General features: G+C 47.8%; 9 protein-coding genes and 1 pseudogene across 10 annotated transcripts in view; 8 read left to right on the top strand and 2 right to left on the bottom strand.

Moving 5' to 3' along the window:
• Positions 1 to 1,179, top strand: part of CNM01160 (signal transducer, putative) — a 6,562-nt gene extending 5,383 nt beyond the window's left edge. The window contains exons 11-15 of the mRNA XM_024658284.1: positions 1 to 56; positions 108 to 155; positions 208 to 312; positions 366 to 483; positions 543 to 1,179. The exon at positions 1 to 56 is cut by the window's left edge and continues 121 nt beyond it. Coding sequence (XP_024514004.1) covers positions 1 to 56; positions 108 to 155; positions 208 to 312; positions 366 to 483; positions 543 to 1,016 — 801 coding nt within the window. The 3' untranslated portion in view covers positions 1,017 to 1,179. The remainder of the gene's footprint in view (positions 57 to 107; positions 156 to 207; positions 313 to 365; positions 484 to 542) is intronic.
• A 2-nt stretch (positions 1,180 to 1,181) lies between these two features.
• CNM01140 lies at positions 1,182 to 2,955 on the top strand (annotated as a pseudogene).
• CNM01150 (hypothetical protein) lies at positions 1,188 to 2,920 on the bottom strand. 2 transcript variants are annotated; one of them, XM_568404.2, is made up of 5 exons: positions 2,760 to 2,920; positions 2,420 to 2,698; positions 2,204 to 2,368; positions 1,520 to 2,149; positions 1,188 to 1,464 (listed from the first exon to the last, which is right to left on the bottom strand). In XM_568404.2, exons 1-5 carry the CDS (start codon positions 2,863 to 2,865, stop codon positions 1,310 to 1,312), a joined length of 1,335 nt encoding a protein of 444 aa, XP_568404.1. In that variant the 5' UTR covers positions 2,866 to 2,920; the 3' UTR covers positions 1,188 to 1,309. The 2 variants fall into 2 exon arrangements, with proteins under 2 accessions (XP_568404.1, XP_568405.1); XM_568405.2 differs by having other exon boundaries at positions 2,420 to 2,644.
• An 863-nt stretch (positions 2,956 to 3,818) lies between the features above and the next one.
• CNM01135 (hypothetical protein) lies at positions 3,819 to 4,837 on the top strand. Its single transcript, XM_024658855.1, has 4 exons — positions 3,819 to 4,107; positions 4,210 to 4,377; positions 4,458 to 4,485; positions 4,539 to 4,837. The coding sequence occupies exons 1-4, from the start codon at positions 4,014 to 4,016 to the stop codon at positions 4,564 to 4,566; spliced, it is 318 nt and encodes a 105-aa protein (XP_024514419.1). The 5' UTR covers positions 3,819 to 4,013; the 3' UTR covers positions 4,567 to 4,837.
• A 314-nt stretch (positions 4,838 to 5,151) lies between these two features.
• Positions 5,152 to 7,023, top strand: CNM01130 (conserved hypothetical protein). Its single transcript, XM_568406.2, has 11 exons — positions 5,152 to 5,392; positions 5,482 to 5,555; positions 5,614 to 5,684; positions 5,736 to 5,769; positions 5,820 to 5,932; positions 5,995 to 6,142; positions 6,195 to 6,272; positions 6,331 to 6,452; positions 6,503 to 6,648; positions 6,702 to 6,777; positions 6,832 to 7,023. The coding sequence occupies exons 1-11, from the start codon at positions 5,281 to 5,283 to the stop codon at positions 6,872 to 6,874; spliced, it is 1,017 nt and encodes a 338-aa protein (XP_568406.1). The 5' UTR covers positions 5,152 to 5,280; the 3' UTR covers positions 6,875 to 7,023.
• CNM01120 (chaperone regulator, putative) lies at positions 7,001 to 8,632 on the bottom strand. Its single transcript, XM_568298.2, has 7 exons — positions 8,521 to 8,632; positions 8,428 to 8,472; positions 8,250 to 8,366; positions 8,052 to 8,197; positions 7,601 to 7,999; positions 7,365 to 7,548; positions 7,026 to 7,315 (listed from the first exon to the last, which is right to left on the bottom strand). Exons 1-7 carry the CDS (start codon positions 8,545 to 8,547, stop codon positions 7,148 to 7,150), a joined length of 1,086 nt encoding a protein of 361 aa, XP_568298.1. The 5' UTR covers positions 8,548 to 8,632; the 3' UTR covers positions 7,026 to 7,147.
• Positions 8,633 to 8,777: 145 nt separating this feature from the next.
• Positions 8,778 to 12,713, top strand: CNM01115 (hypothetical protein). Its single transcript, XM_024658854.1, has one exon. The coding sequence runs from the start codon at positions 8,842 to 8,844 to the stop codon at positions 12,517 to 12,519; it is 3,678 nt and encodes a 1,225-aa protein (XP_024514418.1). The 5' UTR covers positions 8,778 to 8,841; the 3' UTR covers positions 12,520 to 12,713.
• A 1,498-nt stretch (positions 12,714 to 14,211) lies between these two features.
• On the top strand, positions 14,212 to 16,993 carry CNM01110 (expressed protein). The gene is made up of 5 exons (XM_568407.2): positions 14,212 to 14,939; positions 15,004 to 15,215; positions 15,265 to 15,714; positions 15,765 to 15,849; positions 15,907 to 16,993. The coding sequence occupies exons 1-5, from the start codon at positions 14,415 to 14,417 to the stop codon at positions 16,630 to 16,632; spliced, it is 1,998 nt and encodes a 665-aa protein (XP_568407.1). The 5' UTR covers positions 14,212 to 14,414; the 3' UTR covers positions 16,633 to 16,993.
• A 759-nt stretch (positions 16,994 to 17,752) lies between these two features.
• CNM01100 (RNA binding protein, putative) lies at positions 17,753 to 20,891 on the top strand. Its single transcript, XM_568300.2, has 7 exons — positions 17,753 to 17,874; positions 18,097 to 18,108; positions 18,157 to 18,592; positions 18,641 to 18,757; positions 18,804 to 20,209; positions 20,281 to 20,385; positions 20,443 to 20,891. The coding sequence occupies exons 3-7, from the start codon at positions 18,250 to 18,252 to the stop codon at positions 20,536 to 20,538; spliced, it is 2,067 nt and encodes a 688-aa protein (XP_568300.1). The 5' UTR covers positions 17,753 to 17,874; positions 18,097 to 18,108; positions 18,157 to 18,249; the 3' UTR covers positions 20,539 to 20,891.
• A 1,307-nt stretch (positions 20,892 to 22,198) lies between these two features.
• The window catches only part of CNM01090 (conserved hypothetical protein), a 1,677-nt gene continuing 1,375 nt past the window's right edge, over positions 22,199 to 22,500 (top strand). Inside the window, exons 1-2 of the mRNA XM_568408.1 lie at positions 22,199 to 22,360; positions 22,410 to 22,500. The exon at positions 22,410 to 22,500 is cut by the window's right edge and continues 90 nt beyond it. Of these exons, the coding sequence (XP_568408.1) occupies positions 22,430 to 22,500 (71 nt within the window). The 5' untranslated portion in view covers positions 22,199 to 22,360; positions 22,410 to 22,429. The remainder of the gene's footprint in view (positions 22,361 to 22,409) is intronic.

Here is a 22,500-nt window from a genome sequence, read left to right as displayed (position 1 = left end):
GATACCGGAAAATTACTACAGATCTACACTGGAAGTGATCTGAGATTAACCTGGGAGCAAGTAGTCGCCATTGCTTTTCGAGAGTACAAGCTAATGTCTCTTGATAGTGGGTCGGGTGGACAGAAGAACCCGCCTGTTTTGAATCCCGGCAAACAGTGAGCTCTTCGTTGAAACTTGTCATGTGAGGAAGCTGACAGCATTTCTCAGTGGGTATGGGGACGAGACGAAGATTCAGGAGCCACAGATCCACATTTGTCAGCGAACGACTGATCATAAGCAAGGTAGAGGCCAGCCGGCTATCGGGCAGGTAGTGTAAGTAGTATTGAATGCTTCTTCAACGTGCAACCGCCGATGACTCTTGATAGGTATGAATTGAGTCCAACTTTGTTACTCAACAATCCTCTTCTGAACCCGCTTAACACACTGGATCCTAACTACCTTCCCCCTCTACCTCTTACTAGCCATGCAAATCCTGCCATCAGGGTGCGTACTTGTGTTTGTGAAAGTTAATCATCGCTAATATCGGCTCTTGCAACTCGCAGCAAGCTCGCCCACCATCGATCAGAACCACGAATTCCAGCGACCAATTCCCTCACCCCAATTTGTATCAAACTTCCAATCCATCTCAAGGATACATTCCTTTCCCTAACGCGCAAGGCTACTCTGCGCAGCCACCTATGCTCCAGCGCGATAGCTATGGAACTCGATACTCAAGAGATAGTAGCTCATACCGCGACTCAAATTCGGTGTACAACATGACGCCAATCGATCCATCCCCTCAGTCGAGTACGGGCGCTTTCCCAATACAGCCTCAAAACCAGCCAGCGGGGTATCCACCACAAGGAACGATTGGCGGCCTAGGCTATTCACAATATCCAGAGCCACAACCGCCGGTCGTGCACGGGCAATCACAGGGGCAGGACCAAGGCTATGGAGGTTATAACGATCATGCGATAAGAGCTTGGGCGCAAAACGGAGGATATGGAAGGAATGACGCCTACGGAGGGTATGAATGAGTTGGGAGAACAGATGAGCTGGTCTCTTGTTTTGTCGATAAAAGACTCTCGAAAGTCGCCTCCATATCAGGCGCTTCATGTTGTCTTGTGTAAACATTGTACCAGTACTGTAACTATAGCAATCACATCATACAGCATCGGGTCTATGCACAAAACCAACAACCATTTGGCAGATAAAACAATTGATGCGTTTGATCAATACATGTTCCAGAAGGCTACAGAGCTCGAATTATTGAATGACTACTTCTGCAAGCTATTCTTCTTCCGTTGGCTTGCTATTATCCTTCTTCCCCTTAAATCCTCCTCTCAGCGGTATTCTTCACATTGGACTCTGCCTTACCGACATCACCCTCAAGTTCACGTCGGTGAACGTATTTGCCGGTAGATTCTTGGTAAACAAGAGAGTGGGGGCCGCCAGTGTCGATGTCACTGGGGTCAGAAAGCGGAGCTACGTTTATAAAATCAGCGATATGTCAACACGATGAGATGATGTCGAGACTTACCACCTCGGTCTTCGTCAGGCTGAGCTCGACCGTGTTTTCCAGCACCAGCACCTCCAGCCCCAAGCTCTGAGCCAGCACCGGCACCACCAGTACCGGCACCGGCACCAGAACCGGCACCAGAACCGTAACCAGATCCGACACCAGCAACGCCTGTGGAAATACCAGCACCGGTAAGACCATCACCAGCACCAGGTCCGATGGGGGTGCCGCTGATTCCTCCTTCACCAGCTCCAAGCGCAGAACCATGTTGTCCGGCAGTGGTGGTGGTACCAGCACTGTGAGAAGTGCCATCCCTACCAGCAAGACCGGCAGCAACGCCAGCGCCGCCGATGGCACCTACACCTGCACCCCCGGCAGCAGCGGCACCCTTGCCATAATGACCACCGGCTCCGCCAGAAGGTCCGACACCGGTTCCGCTGGTGGTACCAGAAACGCCAGTAGAAGTAGGGTCGGTACCGAGGCTCTTGTCCTTGGAATGAGCGTACTTATCGCCAGCGAAAGCTCCGCCAGCTGTAGAAGCTAGCGCAGCATCTCGAGCCCCATGGTGGCCAGTTGTGGTAGTACTCGAAGTTCCATGAGGAAGGTTTTCACCGTAAGGACCGACACCTTCGCCGACAGTGGAAGCTTTACCTTATAATGGCTTGTTAGCGCAGGAGGTAGCAGCTAGCGATGAATGATACTTACTCTTGCCAGTCAAGCCATCCTGAGCAGCACCTCCAACGTAGGCACCACCAACAGCGCTTTGCCCTGCCCTAGCAGCAGAGCCGGTTGTAGAAGAATGTTGGGCACCTGTTGAAGAAGAGAGATTGTCACCATAAGGACCAACGCCAGCACCAGTGGTGTGGCCAGCTGCAGATAATGAGCATGGTGCCGTGGATTTCGCATTGCTGCGGCACTCACTCTGACCGGTCAAGGCATCCTTAGTTCCACTGCCAGCGTATTGTCCGCTGACAGCTTCTTTTCCAGAAGATCCGAGAGTGCTAGCGCCAGCACCGACACCGGCACCTGAACCAAGACCAGAGCTGTGATGGCCAGTACTAGTAGCACCAGTTGCTCCAGAACCAGAATAATGGTCGAGAGAGTTGTCAAGCTTGCTTCCGACACCGGCGGTGGTACCCGTAGCACCTGAAGGGTGACCGCCCATGAACTGGTCAGCGATGGGAGTTCCTTTGGGGATGCCTGAATCGTTTGAGGTCAAGTCCCGAGAGATGGATGGGAAAGGTATAGGAAAAAAGCTTACCAGAAGAAGCGTGTTCACCGCCGACACCAGAGTTGAAGCCCGTTTGCTCTGAGGCGGGAATGTTAGAGGAGTGGTGAGATCCGATAGGAGCGCCAAGATCGACCATGTTGGATGAGTTGATGATGTTGTTGTTTGTGTGAGTTGTCAAAAGAAAAAGTCAGTGGGAAGTACGGCAGCATGCATGCACATATATAAGGCGGATTTGTTGACGCATAGGAGCGGGTGGTGGGGCGGGAAGGGGGAGTGAAGAAGTGTTGAGAAGACGAAGTGCAGGAAGTACGTCATAGAGGCACTATCTCGCAACTTGCGTCATACAGCGTCATGACATCTCCCTCAGTCTAAAATCGTTTCTATGTACGGCATTGCTGGCAGATGGTCACTCCCGGTGGAGGTGTATATTTATTTATGCCTTCACTCTCCAGCGAGCTGCATAGAGAAGACGAAGAAGCAAGTCATTTAAGAAGAAGAACAGATCTTCATTATTATATTATTCCGTCCTTGAAGAAAGGTGCTCACCGCCGACCGGCGGCAGCTTTTAATTTGGCCACCACGCCAACTCTTCCGCGAGTTTTGCCTCTAATTAATTCATCTCTTCGCGTTCCCCACTAAATGCCATGGCTCGGGAAAGGGATGGGGGCGAAAAGAAAATTACTCCTTTTTAGCGCAGCAGTATTATAGTCTATCCCCCATCATAAACAATCGTCTGCAGTTCTACTCCAACAACAACGAAACAAGCAATTCACGAGGAACACTTATTCATCACTTGTCCATCGTTCCAACATCGTCGTAAAAAATCAAAAGTCTTCTAGCGGCTAGCGAGTGATCGTCAATTCTAAACTACAAACTATTATGCCTACTTTGACTCTTATGAATTGTCTATTTTTGTACTCTAATCTTTTCTTCCGTAGTTCCTTTTCCTTTTTCCATGCATCTGCGTAGTTGTATCGAGATAATATTTGCATCAGCTGTCAGCTTGTACAAGTCCTGACATCATAACATTTGACCACAAGACGCTGCGACCGCGGCGGGTTTTGTTCGTATATTTACGCACTTCGTTCGTCCTGTCGGTCAGTTCTTGCTTTTTCCCTTGCCCAAGCTTTTCTTGTCTTGTAACCGACCCAGTTACAGTTACTCCGACCAAACGTTTCAAAGTCTAACATTGAAAGAACACCACCAAGGCGCCGCGAAACTGCGTTTTGCTGAAGCTTCTACATTTCATTCTACGGTCTCGCAATCAATAACGCAACCTATTCGATGGTCTTTGGATACTTTGGCAGCCTGTTTTACATCGGGCTCCTATTCACAAACGCTATCGCCATCCTCAATGAAGAACGTTTCCTTGCGAGAAGTGCGTCTGTCTCTGTAATTTCTCATCAGATGATGATGCTGACTGGCATGCTTCCGTTTTCTTTCTTCCAATGAATCCGTCAACCCGCTCGCGTCCAAACAGTCGGATGGTCTACCCGTGTATCTTCAACAGCCAATGCGGGATTCGGCCATTCGCCTGCACCACAAATGTTTGACACTGCCGGTTTTGGTGGAGCAAGTGGGTCAGAAGGGGCCGGAGTGAAGGCGAAGTTGGTGAACCTCATTGGGGCGACCAGAACATTGATGCGGAGTGAGTTGTTGTCAGGTTCCCTTCCACAGAGGAAAGCGCCGTTAGTGTATCGGACACATTGAACTGATATCGAACTGTAGTACCTTTGATAGTTGTGAACATTGGCGTGTAAGTCTTTAGCTCGGAATAATGAGGATGAGTTGCGCTGACACATCTCATAGTATAATCTACGAGGTATTGCTTGGATAACTAGGATTTACATGCATGGGATCCCAACACAAAATAGGAGGGACCTGTTGCAATCCTTACGGATCCTTGTCAAATGTCCGCTCGGTCTTGTATCGCGCTGTGAGCATGCTAATTCACACGAGGGGTTCATAATTAATTAAACTTCCTTTCACGACGCCGCTGTATCTATGACTGTATTAATAGTACATTACATCTATCAGATTACCTTATAAGAGAACAGCCGAGTGACACCAGTACCCTAATGGAATAAATTGAGATTACACACTGTCGTGACACGTGCAACCAAGGTGTGCCAAAAAAAAAAAACTGCGTCCTCCCAACTTTGAAGCCCTTCTTTCCTTCTTGAAGAACTGCTCTTGTTATAAATGATAGCTTTTATTTAGCTCCACGCTCTGCATGAAAAGAGAAGAGAAGACATCCTTATTATAGACGAACATTCCACCACCACTACTTCCTCTTCTTGTGTTATAGGTGCGTGTTATTTAGGTCTTACCTGGCGGCTATGTCCGCATTAATAACTACTACTCGTAAATAATAAATAAAGAAGACAGAAGACATCCTCGGCTATAATACTAGTAGACTTAGACTGATTGATACGCCTGATAGAGTGCGATCAATTATTAAACCCACACAAGATCCATCTTTCCTTGCAAACGAGAAACCTTCTTCAACTTTCATCGGTCAACCATAACCAAAGTGGAAGAATCAACGAAAATGGCCCCAGCACCCACACAGACTCACGCTCCGGATTCACAAGGCTACAATTCAGATGCCGCCGCACAAGCTCAAGCGGCAGAGATGAGCGTCATTCTTTGTACTGCTGGATGTAAGTATCGCTCATAGCTTATAAATCTATGTGGACATGAGAAGATGGGTAACTGAGTGAGAGGTGGGTGCTGACCGGGCTACATACAGATGATCATACCATAAGATTCTGGGAAGCGTGGAGTGGTATTTGCTATCGACAAATAACACTCTCACCACAATGGGTCCGTTCATCTTTTTTCGCAGATCGCTAGATGTATAGCTGCTGAGAGATAGATGCAGAAACAAGTGAACAGGTTAGCTATCAGTCCGAATAAGGCGTATGTAGCCGCTGCTGGAAATGGTACTGTCCGGTAAGTTGGCATGTCATTTCACCTCGAGCTGTTTTAGCTGATGCCGGTTAGGATATGGGATATTCAGTCATTATCGAACACTCCTGTACGCCAGAACATCATGGAATGTATATGACTGACGAACTTATCTTGCAGATAGCAACCCTTGAAGGCCATACCGGGAATGTAGTTGCTCTAGCATACAGCGCTTTAGGGAAATGGATTGTCACGGGTAGCGAAGACGGAACAGTCAAGGTGTGGGACACACGGTATATCACTCTGATCCCTTGCTCCATGTGATAATATAGCTGATGGATTCATCCTGGTACAGGACGGCTCAAACTCAACGTATATACCTACATGATTGCCCTGTCAACGACGTTGTAATCCACCCGAATCAAGGAGAATTGATAAGCTGTGATCAGTCAGGATCAGTCAAGATATGGGACTTGGCGGAGAACACATGTACACACGAACTTGTGAGACACGTTCCCGTTGTTCATATCACAAACAGATACTGACAAAGGATAGGTACCGGATGAAGATGTACCTATCAGAAGCGTTAGTATATCATCGGACGGAAATACTCTCGTAGCTGCCAATGACGGCGTGCGTCTCATCTTCCGTTCTCACATTCGAGTCCAACAACTGACTCTTGATTGAACAGGGGATGGTTTACGTTTGGCGTATCATTCCAGTGCCGAATGCCAACGCTAATCTCGTCCCTGTCACCAGTTTCCGAGCCCATACAAAGTACATCACTCGTTGTCTTCTCAGCCCCGACACCAAGTAAGCATTTTTCCTTTTCAATCTGAATCTACTAATGCGGTCCTATTTAGATACCTTGCGACATGTTCAGCAGATCATACTGTCAAGATTTGGTCAACGGCGGGAATAGACTATACTCTTGAAAAGACTTTGACAGGCCACCAAAGATGGGTCTGGGATGCGGCGTTTAGCGCGGACTCCGCGTATCTCGTGACTGGTAAGCCTTCGATCTGCCAAACCGCTATGGAGAGAGCTGACAAAGTGCTTAAGCCTCGAGCGATCATGCAGCTAGGCTATGGGATTTGAGCCTTGGGGAGACTGTGAGGCAATACGATGGGCATCATCGGTCAGTTGTCGTTACTCACTCAAACGTTGATAGTATGACTGATTGGTAATTTAGAGCGGCAGTGTGCTGTGCCTTGAACGATATTAACCTTGCGTGAAGCACTGCTTCGCTACTTGTAACAACTCTTGGGCCCTTTTTTGTATTTCGCATTCTTTTGGAAAATGGTGTGATGTGGGGGTACAGATCGTAACAGACTTCGTTGAGGGGAAGTCATACAATCAATGCATTAAAAGTAAAGAAATGAACGATTGAAAACTTGTATTCGAAGCTACAGACAACGGACTCCCTCGCTTGCTTTATCGTAATTCTTCCAAAATAATATGTCTATGTCCCATTCATTCGTGCTCTATTCTTTTTCTTAATTATAGTCTTAACCCAAGATTCTCCTCAAGTCCTTCTTCTGTTCCGGGGTCAATCGGGTGGGGAAGACAACATTCCACTTGACAACAAGATCTCCGCTCTTCTTCACTGAACTGGCCTTTGAGACAGGCATACCTTCGCCTTGAATACGCGTTTCTTGTCCAGGTTGGACGATTTGCTGGATAAGGTCAACATTGGTAATCGTGAACAAAATGATGCGAACTTACACCTTCCGGTAAGGAAACTTGTATCCTCCTTCCATCGAGTTGCTCAACCTCCTTAGTGATGGCACCGCCACCATCGGGACCAAGAAGGGCTTGGGAAAGGGTGATGTTGAGCTTGACGACGAGATCATCGTCTACTCGTTCAAATCGGTTGTGTGGCTTCTCTTCAACTACAAAGGCGACAGTTCTGAAGAAAGCAACGTTAGCATCCGTCAAAACGATAAGGCGATCAAACGTACTGAGACTGTCCATATTCATCCTCGTTACCCGCACCAGCAAACTTGATCTTGGTGCCCTTCTTCCATCCCGCCTTGTATGCAACTTCCAAAATCTTCTCGGCCTGTCCGCCGCTCTGTAAATGCCTGGTGATTTTCAGCCTCTTGGTGCCGCCCTTGTACAATTCCTCAAGAGTGAGTGCAAGAGGCTTAATGATTTCTCCCGGAGGAGGGGGAGCGGAAGAAGAGGGCTCATCACCAAAACCACCGGGCATGCCGCCCATACCACCCATACCGCCCATGCCTCCTCCCATTCGTGATGAACGCATTCGCGGTCCACCACGGCTGGACCCTCCACCGCCAAAGGAAGTGAAGATGTTTTCGGCACCGCCGCCTCCACCACCCATGCTTGAGAAGAAAGTGCTGCGAGATACAGTTAGCCGGAATTCAGTATTCTGGATGACTTCAATCTCACTTGAAGATGTCATTGGGGTCCGTAGCGTGGAAACTGCTGTAGCCACCACCACCACCACCGGGGAAACCGCCAAATCCACCACCACCGGCAGCGCCGCCTCCCTTGAGACCGTCTTCACCAAATTGGTCATAAATCTCCTTCTTTTTCTGCATGTACTTGTTAGTACAGGTTGAAATGACTTCCTTCACGTAAACTCACAGGATCTGAAAGGACCTCATACGCCTCACTGATTTTCTTGAACTTCTCTTCAGCAGCGGCATGCTTGTCTCCGGGGTTCTTGTCAGGGTGCCACTTCAGTGATTCTTTTCGGTAAGCCTAGACATCGACAGCTTGTCAGTCATCATTCCCGCGACTGAGGAAATGAGAAACGACACACCTTCCTGATATCGGCTTCGGAAGCATCTTTACTAAGACCAAGGGTCTGCGAATGTCAGCTGGAGTGTGCCACTGGACAGATAGACATACTCACCTTATAGTATTCTGTGTTATTGACCATGCTAATATTCTTCTGGAAAATTTAGATTCAGCTGCAGATAGGCAAACCTCTGGCGTCCGAATATAAATGGAGATGGGAATTGAATCGCACTTTGTAGAACCACCGAGAAAACACCACGACTATATTATGACGACCACCTCCGAACATTTTACGTAATTGGCGTCGCCCTTTGACGCAAGTTCCGAAAAGGAACGAACATTCTCGAAAGTGCACGATGTATGCCCAGGTAGGACAACTTGGTTATGATGCATATATGCTTACTAGCTATAGCCCTCATAGCAAGGAATAAATTACATGTACGCTCCTCTGGGTGTTGATTCGGATAGCAGTGGAGAGGAAACCACTCCACCTACGCCCGCACCACCTCGGCCTCCAAAACCCCAATTTAAATTCAAGTCGCTTTTCGCCTCGACCAAAAAGCTGGAAGCGAGAGTGCCGAGACGAGCAGAAGAACTGAAGAAGGACGAACAAAAAGAGCCGCCGACATTAGAGAAGAAACGAGTGAGGATATTTGCCAGAGACTTGCTGAGTAGGCAGAAGGGGAGCAAGACGGAGGAGAGTCTGACGATGACAAGGGGAGAAAGGGTCGAACCAGACCCAACATATGCTGAAAAGATCAAGCAAGACGACAAGGATAAGTTGGAGCCAGTGCGTTCGACAGAACAAGCCGCAATCAATCCAGTGGCCAGCGAAGTGTTGGTACTTCTACGACAGCTCGTAGCTGAGAGTCACGCGACAAACAAAAACACTGACTCAGAGCCCAAGGCGGACTCCGCCAACCAAGAAATGAATGAGGAATTTTCTACGAACGAAGCCGACCCGGAAAAGAAAGTTGACCTTCCTGCGCCAGAGGTCATTACTGTTACTGACAGGAAAGATGAAAAGCCAATTGACGCCAAGCCTATCCAGGAGGCACCCGCCCTTCAATATAACGCAACGAGTCATCTTCCACTACAAGATCCAGCTAGAGAACAGCATCATCTTGTGGACAACTATTTTGCAAGTTTTGGCCCTCCACTTGCCAATAACATCCGGTTGCCTGATACATCGGTGAACAGACCGTGTCATCAGCAGCTGCCTCATATGGTCTCTCCATATGGATGTTATCTTCAACTTCCCTGTCGTTATCCATGGATGACATACCCTCCAGGTCCGCAATGGTGGTCCCTTGGTTATCACTCCTCAAGTGATGTGCAAAACACAGCCACAAAGCTCAGCTCTCCTGCTCATCCTACCCTCGTTGGCCCTGTCATCTTAGAATCATGTATATCCCCGCTCAAAACGTATGTACAAAAGTACGAAGCCGTATGTAACCAAGCTTTAAAAAGTTATAAAGGAGAAGGTCCGGAACAGGGCGAAAGAACACGACGGAATGAAGAAGCGAGAAGCGCAGAGAGGAGGTTGAGGCAGGCCATCCGGGCTTTGCAGGACACGGAGCTGGAAACCGGGGACGATAGTGATTCGAATGATCCAAGGTCAAGTGAGAGGAAGGAAATTAGAGGAGGTCAGAACGAACTTTCGAAAAAGACCAACAGCCCATTGAAAACCGAACATGCAGGACATGAAGGCAAGAGTGATACGACTCCTGCTGCAGACAATACCGCCAAATTTACTCCCACCCCATATTCTACTGTATCAAATGAATCAACGGCTCTCAAGGCACTTGAAACATATGTTTTAGAGTATCGGCAAAATCACAATAGAGCCATCAAAAAGTACAAAACGTCTGAGAATGGTGATGAGAGGAATCGGATGAAAACCACAGTGAAGAAGACAGAAGGAAAATTACGAATAGCTATGCAGGCCCTCGATACTGCTAAACGGGATCAGGGGGGTCTCGCAAATGGTAAAAATGAAGAGGAGGTACAGCAGAGACCCGACAACGACAAAGGCAGGGTAATTGATGACGTCCAAGAAACCCATCTGCCATCTGCAGAGAAAGAAGCCTTGGTGGAGAAGAAGTTTAATAAAGGGAAACGCAGGGCCGTCAATGCCAAGCTAAAAGCCGAAGAAGCAAGAAGAATCAAAGAGAACAAAGGGGAGGGACAATTTTTTCAGACAATGCCTATGGATATAGCTCGTCCGGTTCAAGAGCCAGTATTTGACGTTTTGATGGATGAAAGTGTGGTAGGAAATGAGGACAAGGACGAACCATACCTCCCGGATCATTCCTTGGGCGATCAACGTTTTCCCAACATCAGTCATTCAGCTGTCGACATAGCAATCCAGTGCCAAGATGAAAAGCCAACAAAAAAACCTCTGATTGAAACGAAATCGCCTGAAGTATTGCCTCCGGCTCCTTTTCCTCGATTGTACGACAAACCCCTTCCCGAAAACATTACTAGTGAACAAGACAAAGCGATCAAGCACTACAAAATCAAATATGCTGCCATTGCCAAGGCTTTGAGTGGAGCTTCTTTGATGCATGAAGAAAAGCTGGAAATGATGAAAGAGGCAGATAGGGTGGAGAAGAAGATTAAAGCGCTCATGGATGAGGTCGAAGTAAATAAACAAGGGCGCAAAGCAAAAGACGTCATCAAGGAAGCGAGAGGCTCTATAACAAAACAGATCAGCGACAAGAAGGACGCTGAAGCTACCGTTTCCGTGCCCCAACATGAAGGCGGTGCTCATTCGAAGGCATCATCGCCTCCATCGTCGTTCGTCACCGAAACCAATGATGCCCCAGAAGCAATTTCGATCACGGATAAAGGCAAGCTCCTCGTCCAGTGCAAGTCAAAGTACTCGAAACTCACCAAGTTTATCAAAGAGGATGACTTGACTGCTCATGATAAGCAATTGCACATTAAAGAGGCCGACAAGCTGAAGAGCAAGGTCAAAGGTCTGAAAATTGAGATCGAGCCATCCCAGGCTGCTGTTGTTGGAGAGGAGGAAATGAAAATTATCAAGGGCGATGGGGATCCGCCGGTCAATGAGGAGAGAGATCAAATGGAGATGGTGGATACTGAGGCTTTTTTGAAGCTTTTCAAAGTCAAGCACTCAAAACTAGCCAAAGCAGCCAATGACGACACCGTTGAAGATGACACAAGACGGAAAAGGAAAGCCAAAGCTGAAAGGCGAGGGTTGGTAGCCCAAATAATGATGGAGACCATGAATAAGGGTGAAAGCGAATGTAAAGGGCAAGCGGCGGTCGATGAAGCTGAGGGAGACCCCAAAAGCGGGAAAGATAATAGCGGGCTTAAGAAACAGGCCCAGATCTTATCACAGGGCGTGTCTCTCAAAAAGGTTGAGAGGGCTATTTGGCAAGGGAAGGAAGAACGACCCACTGAAGAAATAAAGAATTTAACCACGGAAAAAAAAGAGCCCCGGCAATGTCCTCCTTCGGATTGTGAGATAGATCCTTGTGGCAAAAAGTGGCTACCTTGGCAGGTAACCAGCAGCAAAACACCAGTGAATAATAATGCCACCAGGTCAGAACCAGCAAGTGCGATACTTTCCAAGGATCGCCATTTCACCCAGCCCGAACCTATCAAGCCAATAGCAAGCCATAAGTCAGCAATAAATGCTCTCAATATCTCTCATTCCCCTTTAAAGCCGACACAGATGACGCAGGATGATCCAGATGATAACTTTAGTTGCAAACGATCGCCAGCGGCAATTACAAAAGTAATTGGAAATTCGCCAAAGGCATCTCGTCAGGTCTCTTTAACATCGAGTGGCCACCGACCACCTCCGCTCACAATCCCACTTCAGCGCAATGAATGGGTAGATTCTGATACTTCCTCGTCACAGATCGTTGCCTTCGATTTACCCTCTTTCTCTCACGACCATCAAAGCGAGCGTGACCACGAATCTAGTCCATCAGAGTATTCCCAATCCTCTGCTTACTCCTTCTCTTCCATGATTAGCGACTCTACTGTCAAGTCTGATCGTTTAGTTTTACGACTTCTCGCTCAAACTGATAGCGGACCGATGCTTGTGCACCATGATACGAGAGATGGCGTCAATCACTAGTCTTCTCAGAAGAGCCTCGCGAGAATGGGATAAAGAGAGCGGACAAACAAAGTGCTGTATGTTGAAGTGCTGTTAGTTTTTGGGATCCTTGTCCCTGTTAGATTAACGAGATCAGAATGGTTGAGAGTGTGAACGGAAGTTCCCTCGAAGCGCTGTCGATAATGACACCATGTCCATCTAATTTATAATGAACTATATTATATATGCTGATGAAGAAGAAGCGCCTACCAGAGTGAATGTTTCAGAAAACAAGGATACATATTAACAACCGTCTACTCTCAACGACAGATGCTGCGCTGTAGAAGTTTACGAGCTCAGTCCATTTCTACCCAGCCTTATGCTGCTGATTGTGGTACGAATGAGGCCCCCCGGGTTAGTTTTGGTCATCTACATACAGCACAGCAGTTAATTTAAGCAAAAACCTACAAGAAAAAACATAAATATAAATTTAAAATAAATCAATTTTAAGTAATTGAAATGTTGGTGGAAAAGATAGAGGAAAAAAAAGCATAATAATAAATTTAAAGTGAATTTATAAAATCATACATATATAAATTTTAAATGTATTTTAATTTTGCCTACTGCCAACTCTTGAACTTCCTTCTCCCATCCCTCACCCCTGCTGTTGTTTATTCCGCCGGGGCCCTGTCCACGTGCCACTTACAGGTGTTGTCGCTTGCAAGAATGACAAGTTCTGCATATGCATCAACGACGTCGGGCACCAACGACACTCTTCCAGTTATTACAGGCAATGGAATGTTCCTACATGGCTTGAAATCCACGAAATGTCAGCAGATGCTCGAGCGCGTTCGTACGCGTTGTTTTGCTTGTTTTATTTTCTGTTGGTCTGTTGAATGTTGCTCTTTGCCCTTTTTGTCTTCTGGAGCCGATTTTCTAGTTTACCCTGTAATCTGTACCTTTTCCCCTGATGACCCAAACAAGCTCAAAGCCGTTATGGCGTCATGAGCTTTGGGAGGATGTTTGGGCTTGGCTCTTCTGCCCATTCTTCTGCTCTTCTATTTCATTCTCCATTCTTCGCATTGCATATTTGGTTCAGCTTGTTTTTCTCCGTTCACAATCAAATAGCCAGATATTAAGTTCAGAGCTCTCTCTTTGAGTTTGACGCTTGGCAATGGAGGCATCACATGAACTGGCACATACATGGCCTATTAATAAGGGGGTTAGGAAACGGAGGAGATGACGGGTGCATGTGAGCGAGTAATCGCTGGAATAGGGCATCAGGGACTTGGAGGTCCCTGTCCAGGCCCCACCGGAACGGATGCGCGGAAGCAAAGTTTGTTTTGATTGCATAAATATTTATTATTTATTAATTAGGACCGTGAATCGGTGCAAGCCGACCTTCTGTTTACCCAAGATGGTAAATCGATTTTCCTTTGTGATGGAAAGAGTGAAGAGGAAGAAGGAAGAGGGCGATAGGAAGGGAAATACGAAGGATTGCGACCTACCCAAGCATGACTGTAACATGCACATCCCGTTTTACAACTGCCCGCATTTCCTGTTAAATCGTTTTAAATTCCATCCTCTTCCCATACATAGTGGCCAGGGTTCTGTCGAGCGCCTGGACGCCTCAAGATCTCGCACGTCCTCATCAACGCTTCAGCCCGGACCTTAGCCGATCGTTGTTTGTATAATTTGTGCCGTATAATACCCAAAGCATCCAACCAATAATACTCGACATCCGATAACATCTCCGAGCATTCCCAAGGCCCCAGCCATTGATGGGAGACAGGAATCTATCCAAATCCATCAGAGATACACCAGACACCAGGTTACAACTATCCCCCATACATTCATTGTTCTAAAACCATAACATCCAACGCCTATTCTATATCTTCATATAATCATTCACCTTTGGCATCCTCATCCATCACACCATGGTCTTATTATCACAAATCCCGTTCTCCTTCACCCTCGCCCTCTTCTCCATTCTATCCATCTTCTCTCACACCGTCCTTGCCGACGAAGTCACACTCTACACCGATACTACGCCTACCGCAACATCCTCTCTAGCCGCCAGCGAGACATACACCGGCTTAGCGGCATACGACCCAACTCGGCTCACTCCTCCGGCTCCTCCGTCCCCTGCAGTCACTTCCCTTTCCCTCACTATCCCGTCCGATGGTGCTGGAGTAGCAAGCGAAGGTTTGTCATTGTCCATACCTCAAAAAGGTAACTTCCTTGGGTTCTCCATCGAACTGTCCGTTGCCACTAGTCTGCTAGGAAGTTCATCGGGTAACCTCAAGGTGCCTTTCTTGAATTTCATGGCCAACATCCAAAATCGGGCGGGGGCAGGACCAATTATCAGGGTTGGAGGAAATAGTCAGGAAGGAAGTACGATATTTGTTGATGGGCTGGAGGGCGGTGTTGCCATGGAAAAGATAAAAGTCAGCTCGGGCGTTGTAAGTCTCATTATACACGGACATCGAAAGGGCGAAAGAGTAGCGTGACTGACCTTGAGCTTAGACCGACACGCCTCTCATCAACTATTCCCCTGAACTGTTTTACATCATGTCCAACATTACATCCCTTGTAGGAGCAGAATGGTATTTTGGATTGGCCTTCAACGAGTCCGATGTGGACTCGCCCACCGGGAACATCCCTATTGCCGCTCATTGGGCGCAAGAAATTTTGGGTGACAGTCTTTTAGGCTTAAGTGTGGGAAATGAACCTGATTTGTAAGCAACTCCATAGAAAAGATGAGTACAGCGCGCTGACAGGTAGCAGATATGTCAATCATAACCACCGATCTACAGGCTGGGGTGTTAGCGATTTCGTCACTGAGTACGATGACGTAGTCAAGTCCATTGTCTCCAATGGTTCTCTGCTCAATAACAATGCTTTCCTCGGCCCTTCTCTATGCTGCAATGTTCCCGGCTTCGAATTTTCAGACCTTATCAATGCCGGCTGGCTCGATGAAAACGTTGACAGATTGTCAGCGGTTACCGTGCAGCACTACCCGACAAACAATTGTAAAGTCAACGGTAAAGTAATCGAAGCTCAAGACATTTTCAGTGATTTCTTGAATCATACTAGTGCTCAAGCGCTTGTAGGAGAATACCTTGCGGATTCAGTCCTGGTGCAAAATGCTGGCAAGGAATTGGTGATGTTGGAGACGAACACGGCGAGTTGTGGTGGTTTTGCTGGTTTAAGTGACAGCTTTGGTGCTGCCATGTGGTGCGTTTGATGAACATTAAAATAAGGGAGAATTACTGATAGAATATCAGGATGACCGATTTTGCCCTTCAAATGGCGTACGCCAACTTTTCTGCCGCCTTAATGCACGTCGGCGGTCAAAATGTCTACTACAACGTAAGCTTTTTCCTACACTTCTTCGATCAGGATACTTTTGGCTTATTTCTGAGAAAGCCCTTCACTCCTCCCCCTTCCAACCTTTCCAGTACGCGCCAGTGGACTCCCGGATCCGTTTACTACCCTACTCTCGTCATTGCCGAAGCATTTGGCAAATCCAACGCTTCGCAAGTGGTGGATCTCACTCCATTACCCGAGTACGACGCCAATAACATTTACCACCCCATCTATGCCATCTACGAGAACGACGCTGTCGCTCGTATGGTGCTCTTTAATTTTATCGATGACTCCACTGGGGGCAGCGATCTTGACGTTACCATCGACATCCAAAACCAGAGCCCGACCCAGGTACAGGTCCGATATTTCCGAGCCGCCAGTGTGAGCGAGCAATACGATATTTATTGGGCCAACCAAACTCTTGGTCAGTCGTTCGCTTCTGACGGAAGACTGTACGGCGACCTTGAAACGATTACCATTACCTGCGATGGAGGTGCCTGCATTGTGCCTGTCCCTGCACCTTCTGTGGCCCTAGTATACCTCACTGACGAGGCTCTCGAGGAAAGCAGCGTTTCGGAGGATGCGACATCGACGTATCCGACGAGTATAATAGGCTCTGGAAGTGCCACGGTGGACGTGGGAACCTTGTCCACTAGTAACGGAAAAGAAGGATCCGGAGGGGGAAGTACGTCCAAGGGTGGGGCCAAGACTTCTGCAGGAAAGAGGGTGGAGTGGATGGGAGGGTTGTTAGGATTGGGTCTCCTGTTAGGGGCCATCAACATCTAAGGGATGTTGAGAGTCATTGATCAATTTGTGAATGATGTTTACACGACCTAAACCCCTTCTTGCGCGATACCCCTTCGTTAACTTTGATTTAGTCTCTTTCTCTTTTCACTTTAGTTGGGCAAATTGTACACACTTACTTGGTTGATATACCATTACTCCCTTTCCCTATAGGACAAACCATTTGGACATTATCTTTCTTTTACTCTCTTCTGTTGTTATATACCGGTGAGAAAAGAAATGGACCTCCATGAGAGGTGAACAGGTTAACGGGCGATTAGCTTGGCGAAACCTTATAAAAGAAGGAATTTGAAGTTGTCCTATTGTAGATAAAAACCCAAGGAAAATGCATAGGTCAACAATGATGATAGGATGAAAAGTAGAGCATTTTTATGAGCTGTGACTGAAATGGCCTGCGTAGTGCATCGCCGCCTGAAACTTCAAGTTCCCAAGAGCTAAGGGATCACATTACAGCATCACGTGCGAGGAACAAGGACTATGATGAGTGACAGGTGGTGAAAAAGTCCGTCTTTCTTAACACAAACAACGGTGGTGGCGGGGCAACCAGCGGTTATATATGTGACTTAACTCTTCCTTGCGTTGACTCTAGCTCATTCGTTTATTTTGAAGACTCGACCATCTCAACTGTAGTCCTTTTTGGTACTCATTGGCTATATTATAGTAAACAACGGAGGAGACTTTTTTCAGAAGAAGGAAAGGATTCAGCACCAATTAATGATGAGCGATTTGGGATTGCCGATTTCAACGAGTAAATAAAGGGGCAACGGAAATGCGCCCCCCAAATGGAGCCACGCATGCATATCAATTAATCAACTGCTGTTCTTGGGTATGTAGAATAAAAGACCATTACTTATGTGGTGCTTAAGTCACCGGAACGGCCACTTAATAGGGAGGAGGAACCCCCAGGTCCTGACAGCTTCTAATCAGCATTTCAGGTCCGGCCGCCCTATTCCTAAAAATTCGATTAGTAAAGTAATTAATATAACAAAGCACAGTTAAGAAAACTGATTCGCCACACGGACACTGGATTTGTGCGTTGTCGAAGCGCGTCGCTGCTGGTCCCCCGCCGGGGTGGTGGTGCAGCGTACTTACGTATATTTTCTCTTTTATTCCCATATTACATCACGCAGAAACGTCCAAACTCTTTACTTATAACGAAGAGCAGGCCTCACAATCCTGCACATAGTCTCATAATCCCACCCACTCACGCTCTCTACCAACGCAGTGAGTCCATGCCTCTCCTTCGGTGAAGCAGACGCGTGCCCGCTGAGAAGGGAAGCGCGTCGCCCCATCAAAGGAAGAGTCTGAAGTTGTAGAAGAGAATGTGGCGCTGATGCTGGCATGGCATGTCTTTCTTTGTTATCCCTCTTCAACTACATGTTTCCCCTGTCATTGGTACAAATTGCTCCTAATTGGCCCCGCACCCTGTTTTATCTCGTGGCATAGACCTTATATTCTGTGGGTCGCACGTCACTCATTCATGCCTAGCTAACCTTGGCGACACAGTCCCGGTGCAGGTCCGTCTGACGGCTGGTCATCAACTCGTGTTATACTACTCCTGAAGCAACTGATCTAATCAATCTACACAACTGGCACAATATGGCTTCCCACACTCTTCGACCTCACCGTTCCCCCTCTCCCTCCCCTGAACCTCCTGTTAACCTTGCCAACCCGGCTAAACTCACCCGCCAATCTCTTGGTCCTCCCACATCCGGTAACTCCAAAGGTTTTGGATCCCTCGGCTTGGGCCCTGGACTCGCGTCTCCTAGCTCCTCTAGCCAACCCAGACACGTGAGCTCGTCCGTCGCTATGGGTATGGGAAACCGGGACAGTTTGAGCCCCAGGCCAAGCGGCGTTGGCAGCGGAAGGGCCGTTTCTGCCACTACGGGTCCTAGGCCGAGCAGTGAATTCATTCCTACCCGCGAGGCCAAGACTCCCGAAGGTGTGTCGATTTTTATTGCATCATGAATTTGTGCTGACACAAGAATAGCGGAGCAAATTGATCAATGGTTTAAACACCTTGCTAACTGGGAAGCGACCCTTGAAGAAATGGCGGCTGCGAGCACAGACCAAAACTTTACCGAAGAGCTTGGCGCGATTGAGCAATGTAAGTCATTTATTCCAGCTTTACGGCCGCCGCTGATTATACACAGGGTTCCGCGTTCTCTCTGAGGCTGAGCGTACTGCCGCTCTGTACTCTCTTCTCCAATATTCCACTCCGGTCCAGATCCGTTTCTTCATTTCGGTGCTCCACCACATGTCCCAATCTGACCCCATGTCTGCTCTCCTCTCCCCCAGCCTTTCCGGTAACAACTCTTTCCAGACTCAGGTCGAGTCCAAGCTGTCCAATATGAACCTCAAGTCCCCCTCCGCAGGCGGCGGAGCCGGTTTCACTGGCTCTTCTGGTAATGGGCACTATCTCGCTCCAGATGATGCTGCAACAAAGGCCGCGAAAGCAAGGCAGAACCGTATCTCCGCTCCTGGTACACTCCAGCCGCACGACAGGTGGCAAGGTCAGCTTGATCAGGTGATCGAGCGAGGTACATCTCCGGGTTTGGAAAGTAACATTTCTGGCCGTAGCCGAAGCAAGTCGCCCACTCCTGAACCCCGACCCAAGTCTACTGACTTTTCGGGTAAACCTCGAGAATCCCTCCACCGTGACAGCACTGCCTTCCCTCGCTCTCCTCGAGTTTCTGCTGGTAGCCCCGGTATTGGCTTGGGTATCGGACATGAGTCCCCTATGGCCAGTCCGTTTGGGAATAACGCCAGCTGGGCGAGCATGGTCAACACCCCCCTTGTACAGAATTTCAATGATGGCAAGCTCACCGCTCCTGCTAGCGTCGCCGACCTCTCTCAGGCTCTCAACATGGCGACCCTCCAGCTCAACAACCCTGGTTACCTTCCTCTTGATGATGCTCGCAAGTATCGACGGCCCACTGGCGGTTACTCTTCCGGCCAGACTTCTCGTAACGTCTCAGGCCAATACAACGACGACGGTGAGATTGTCAATCCGCATACTACCCAGCCTGGTACACCCTCTGGCCTTCTTCCTAACCAATTTGGAACAGCGGGACGCTCGCCTCTTGTGGATCAGTTTGGTTTGGGCGGCTTGGGTATCGGTGCCGATCCCGCAACGTTGGCTAATCTCGGACTGAACTACAACCTTGCAGGATTGGGAGGTGTGAACCCTGGCTTAAACGGTTTGACTGCCGCACAAGCCCAAGCGGCGCAGATGCTCGCTATGCAACAACAACTCCAAAACTCCCAATACTCGCCGTTCAACGTCTCCGCGTCTAGCCTTCAGCCGGGGTTGAACCCGTCTCGACGTGGCGCCAGTCGAGACCAGTCTTCGCATCTTAACCAACACCACAACCAACATCAACAACAGCACCAGCTTGGAAGGCGAAGTCCCAACCCTATGAAGTCCCACTCCCCCGCACCTGGTCAACAGACTGGTGGTGGAGGTGCTGGTGGTGGCGCTGGTGTGGCAGGACCCGAAGATGTGGATGTGAGGATTTTGGAGGATGTGCCCAACTGGCTGAGAGTTCTCAGATTGCATGTGAGTCTTTAACTTATCCACATTTGAGAGTCTATCGGTATGATTTGGATGCTGATGACGGGAACCGTTAGAAATATACGCCCAACTTTGAAAAGTCCAACTGGAACGACATGGTGTTGATGACAGATCAGGATCTGCAGGACAATGGTATCTCGGCGCAAGGTGCGAGGACCAAGGTATATCACCTTTTCCCGCTCAATTGACCAGTTTCAAACTGATGGTTGTGTGTACAGTTCCTCAAGGTATTCTACAACGTGCGAACCAAGATGGACATTGCCCACCCTCCAGGGCAGGAAGAGTACGCTCCCGGACCCAAAGAATCCAAGTAAACTGCTCCCATCATCGGCCAGATCAAGTACCTTCATTTAATTTTTTGTCTTTCCCTTTTTCCCGTTCTTGGAAATCTGTTTTTATGACAAATGTCAATATGTAGCTATGAGGGGTCGTTCGCAACATCTAGATAACAGGAAATGGCGGGTGAGGGATGAAGATGGGCAGGGTAATCATTACTGAGTCGAAGAGAAAAGAAGGTTAGGGGTAGGCGGCGCAAGTTTATTCGAAAGGCTCGAATCTCTTATTCACATTTATTAGTTTTTATCGCTTTCGCTCTTTTGTTTTTCTTCTATTGGAAATATGTTTTTCGTTTGCATGCTAAGTTCCTGATGACGACCAATATTGGAAGTGACTTGAAATTCAGGTTTTTAGCCTTTTCTACGAAATAATGCCAGCCCGATGCTGGCTAGGCTATTGATCGCAACTGCCTAACACAGTCTAAGGATAAAGAGCTCCCATGAGATTGTTTAGGAATCAACTAAAAGCACATTCTGATTCAGATCGACCAACAGCTAAATACTCAATACTTCGTTCTGCTACCAAATCATAAGGCATAGTCAGGCCGTCATGCAGATGTGGAATCAAATCCTTCGCTCCTGCTTTAGGATGACGGAGATGAGAAAACATACGTTGTTGATTACATAGGAAAGCCGTCATGAGCTGCTGACTTGTGAACGGTTTGATACATAGTAAGCTCCCGATTTTATCATCAACAACAGGTCATCTAGCCAAGAATGAACCCTCTGCTGGCCAGATTGCGGCTGGACACTCCGACATCTTCCCCTATCCCCTGCCCAACCTACCTTCGCTCCACAGTTGATGTGATGAATGGGAAGTTTCTATTGTAACCTTCCATCCACGATGCCCACTGCTGAGAGTACTACTATGACTCACCCTGATGTGCAACGGCGATATGGATGGAGGTGAGTAGAAGTATTATGACACTATCATAGCACCTTTTGCGAACTAATTGAAGTTCGAACAAAGAATAGCGGAGAAGACGACGGAGGAAGGTGCGTGGAGGATGGAGCCTGAATGGATGATGGTAAGACCTCTGATTACGCGAGGCTCGAATAATCAGTTTCATCCGTCGACCTGTCGCCGCGCTGGTCGCAGTTTTATCAATCAATCGTTATCATTCTGATTATTTACGTATTGGCGTCATCTTTTTAGCTCTTGCCATCTCCAACGAATCAGAGTTAGACATATAACATGCTGTTCTGATCTTGCGAGTAAAAAGGTCAGCATCATCCAACTTTCGAAACACGATAGAAAGCGATTTGCTTGATTCTATGAATATTACTGAGCTCTGCTGAAGTGCTACTTATTAATAGTTCATGTCAAACAAAGGCTCGGCGGTGTTAGTGGGCTATTGATGACGCCATGTGAAAATTAAGAGTCGGAAAGAGGCATGGTGCCCGAAAATGCTGTTGTGATGGGAAATGAACGGAAAGATCTCGTAAATGACATGCTTGCCCATGCATACAGCCGGTCATCGATGAGACGATTGGGCTTTGTCCTTTGCGTACTGGGTGGCGAATATGTATGAGCCGCTATACATCATGTGCACCACCACCGTGAGGCTATCGTATTAAGAACGACGAAAAAGGAGTGTTGATTAGTGATCCATTTCCATCTCTGCTCTCATCATATTCTTATTTCTTCTTCTACCCCGCCCTAATTATTGTAACAGTCCCTTCGTAATTCGTTATCGGGTATATTGACTTGTTGATCACGGTACCGACGACACTTTTCGCAGACGTTACCAGCCCTCGGTGAAAGACAAGAAGTGACTCATACTGATTGCCTCCAAGCCTTGTAAGTGCCTTGTGAAAATGCATTTACTTGTCATGACCGAATGAGACAGCCGCCCCTTAAACAGTAAACATGTCCAAAGTGCAAGAATCTACTGTCAAAAAACCAACCGACACAGATGTCTCTGGCTTCCTAACAAACTT

This window comes from Cryptococcus neoformans, assembly GCF_000091045.1.
Source record: "Cryptococcus neoformans var. neoformans JEC21 chromosome 13 sequence".
NCBI classification, from domain to species: Eukaryota; Fungi; Basidiomycota; class Tremellomycetes; order Tremellales; family Cryptococcaceae; genus Cryptococcus; species Cryptococcus deneoformans.
This window is presented reverse-complemented; position numbering and strand designations above follow the sequence as displayed.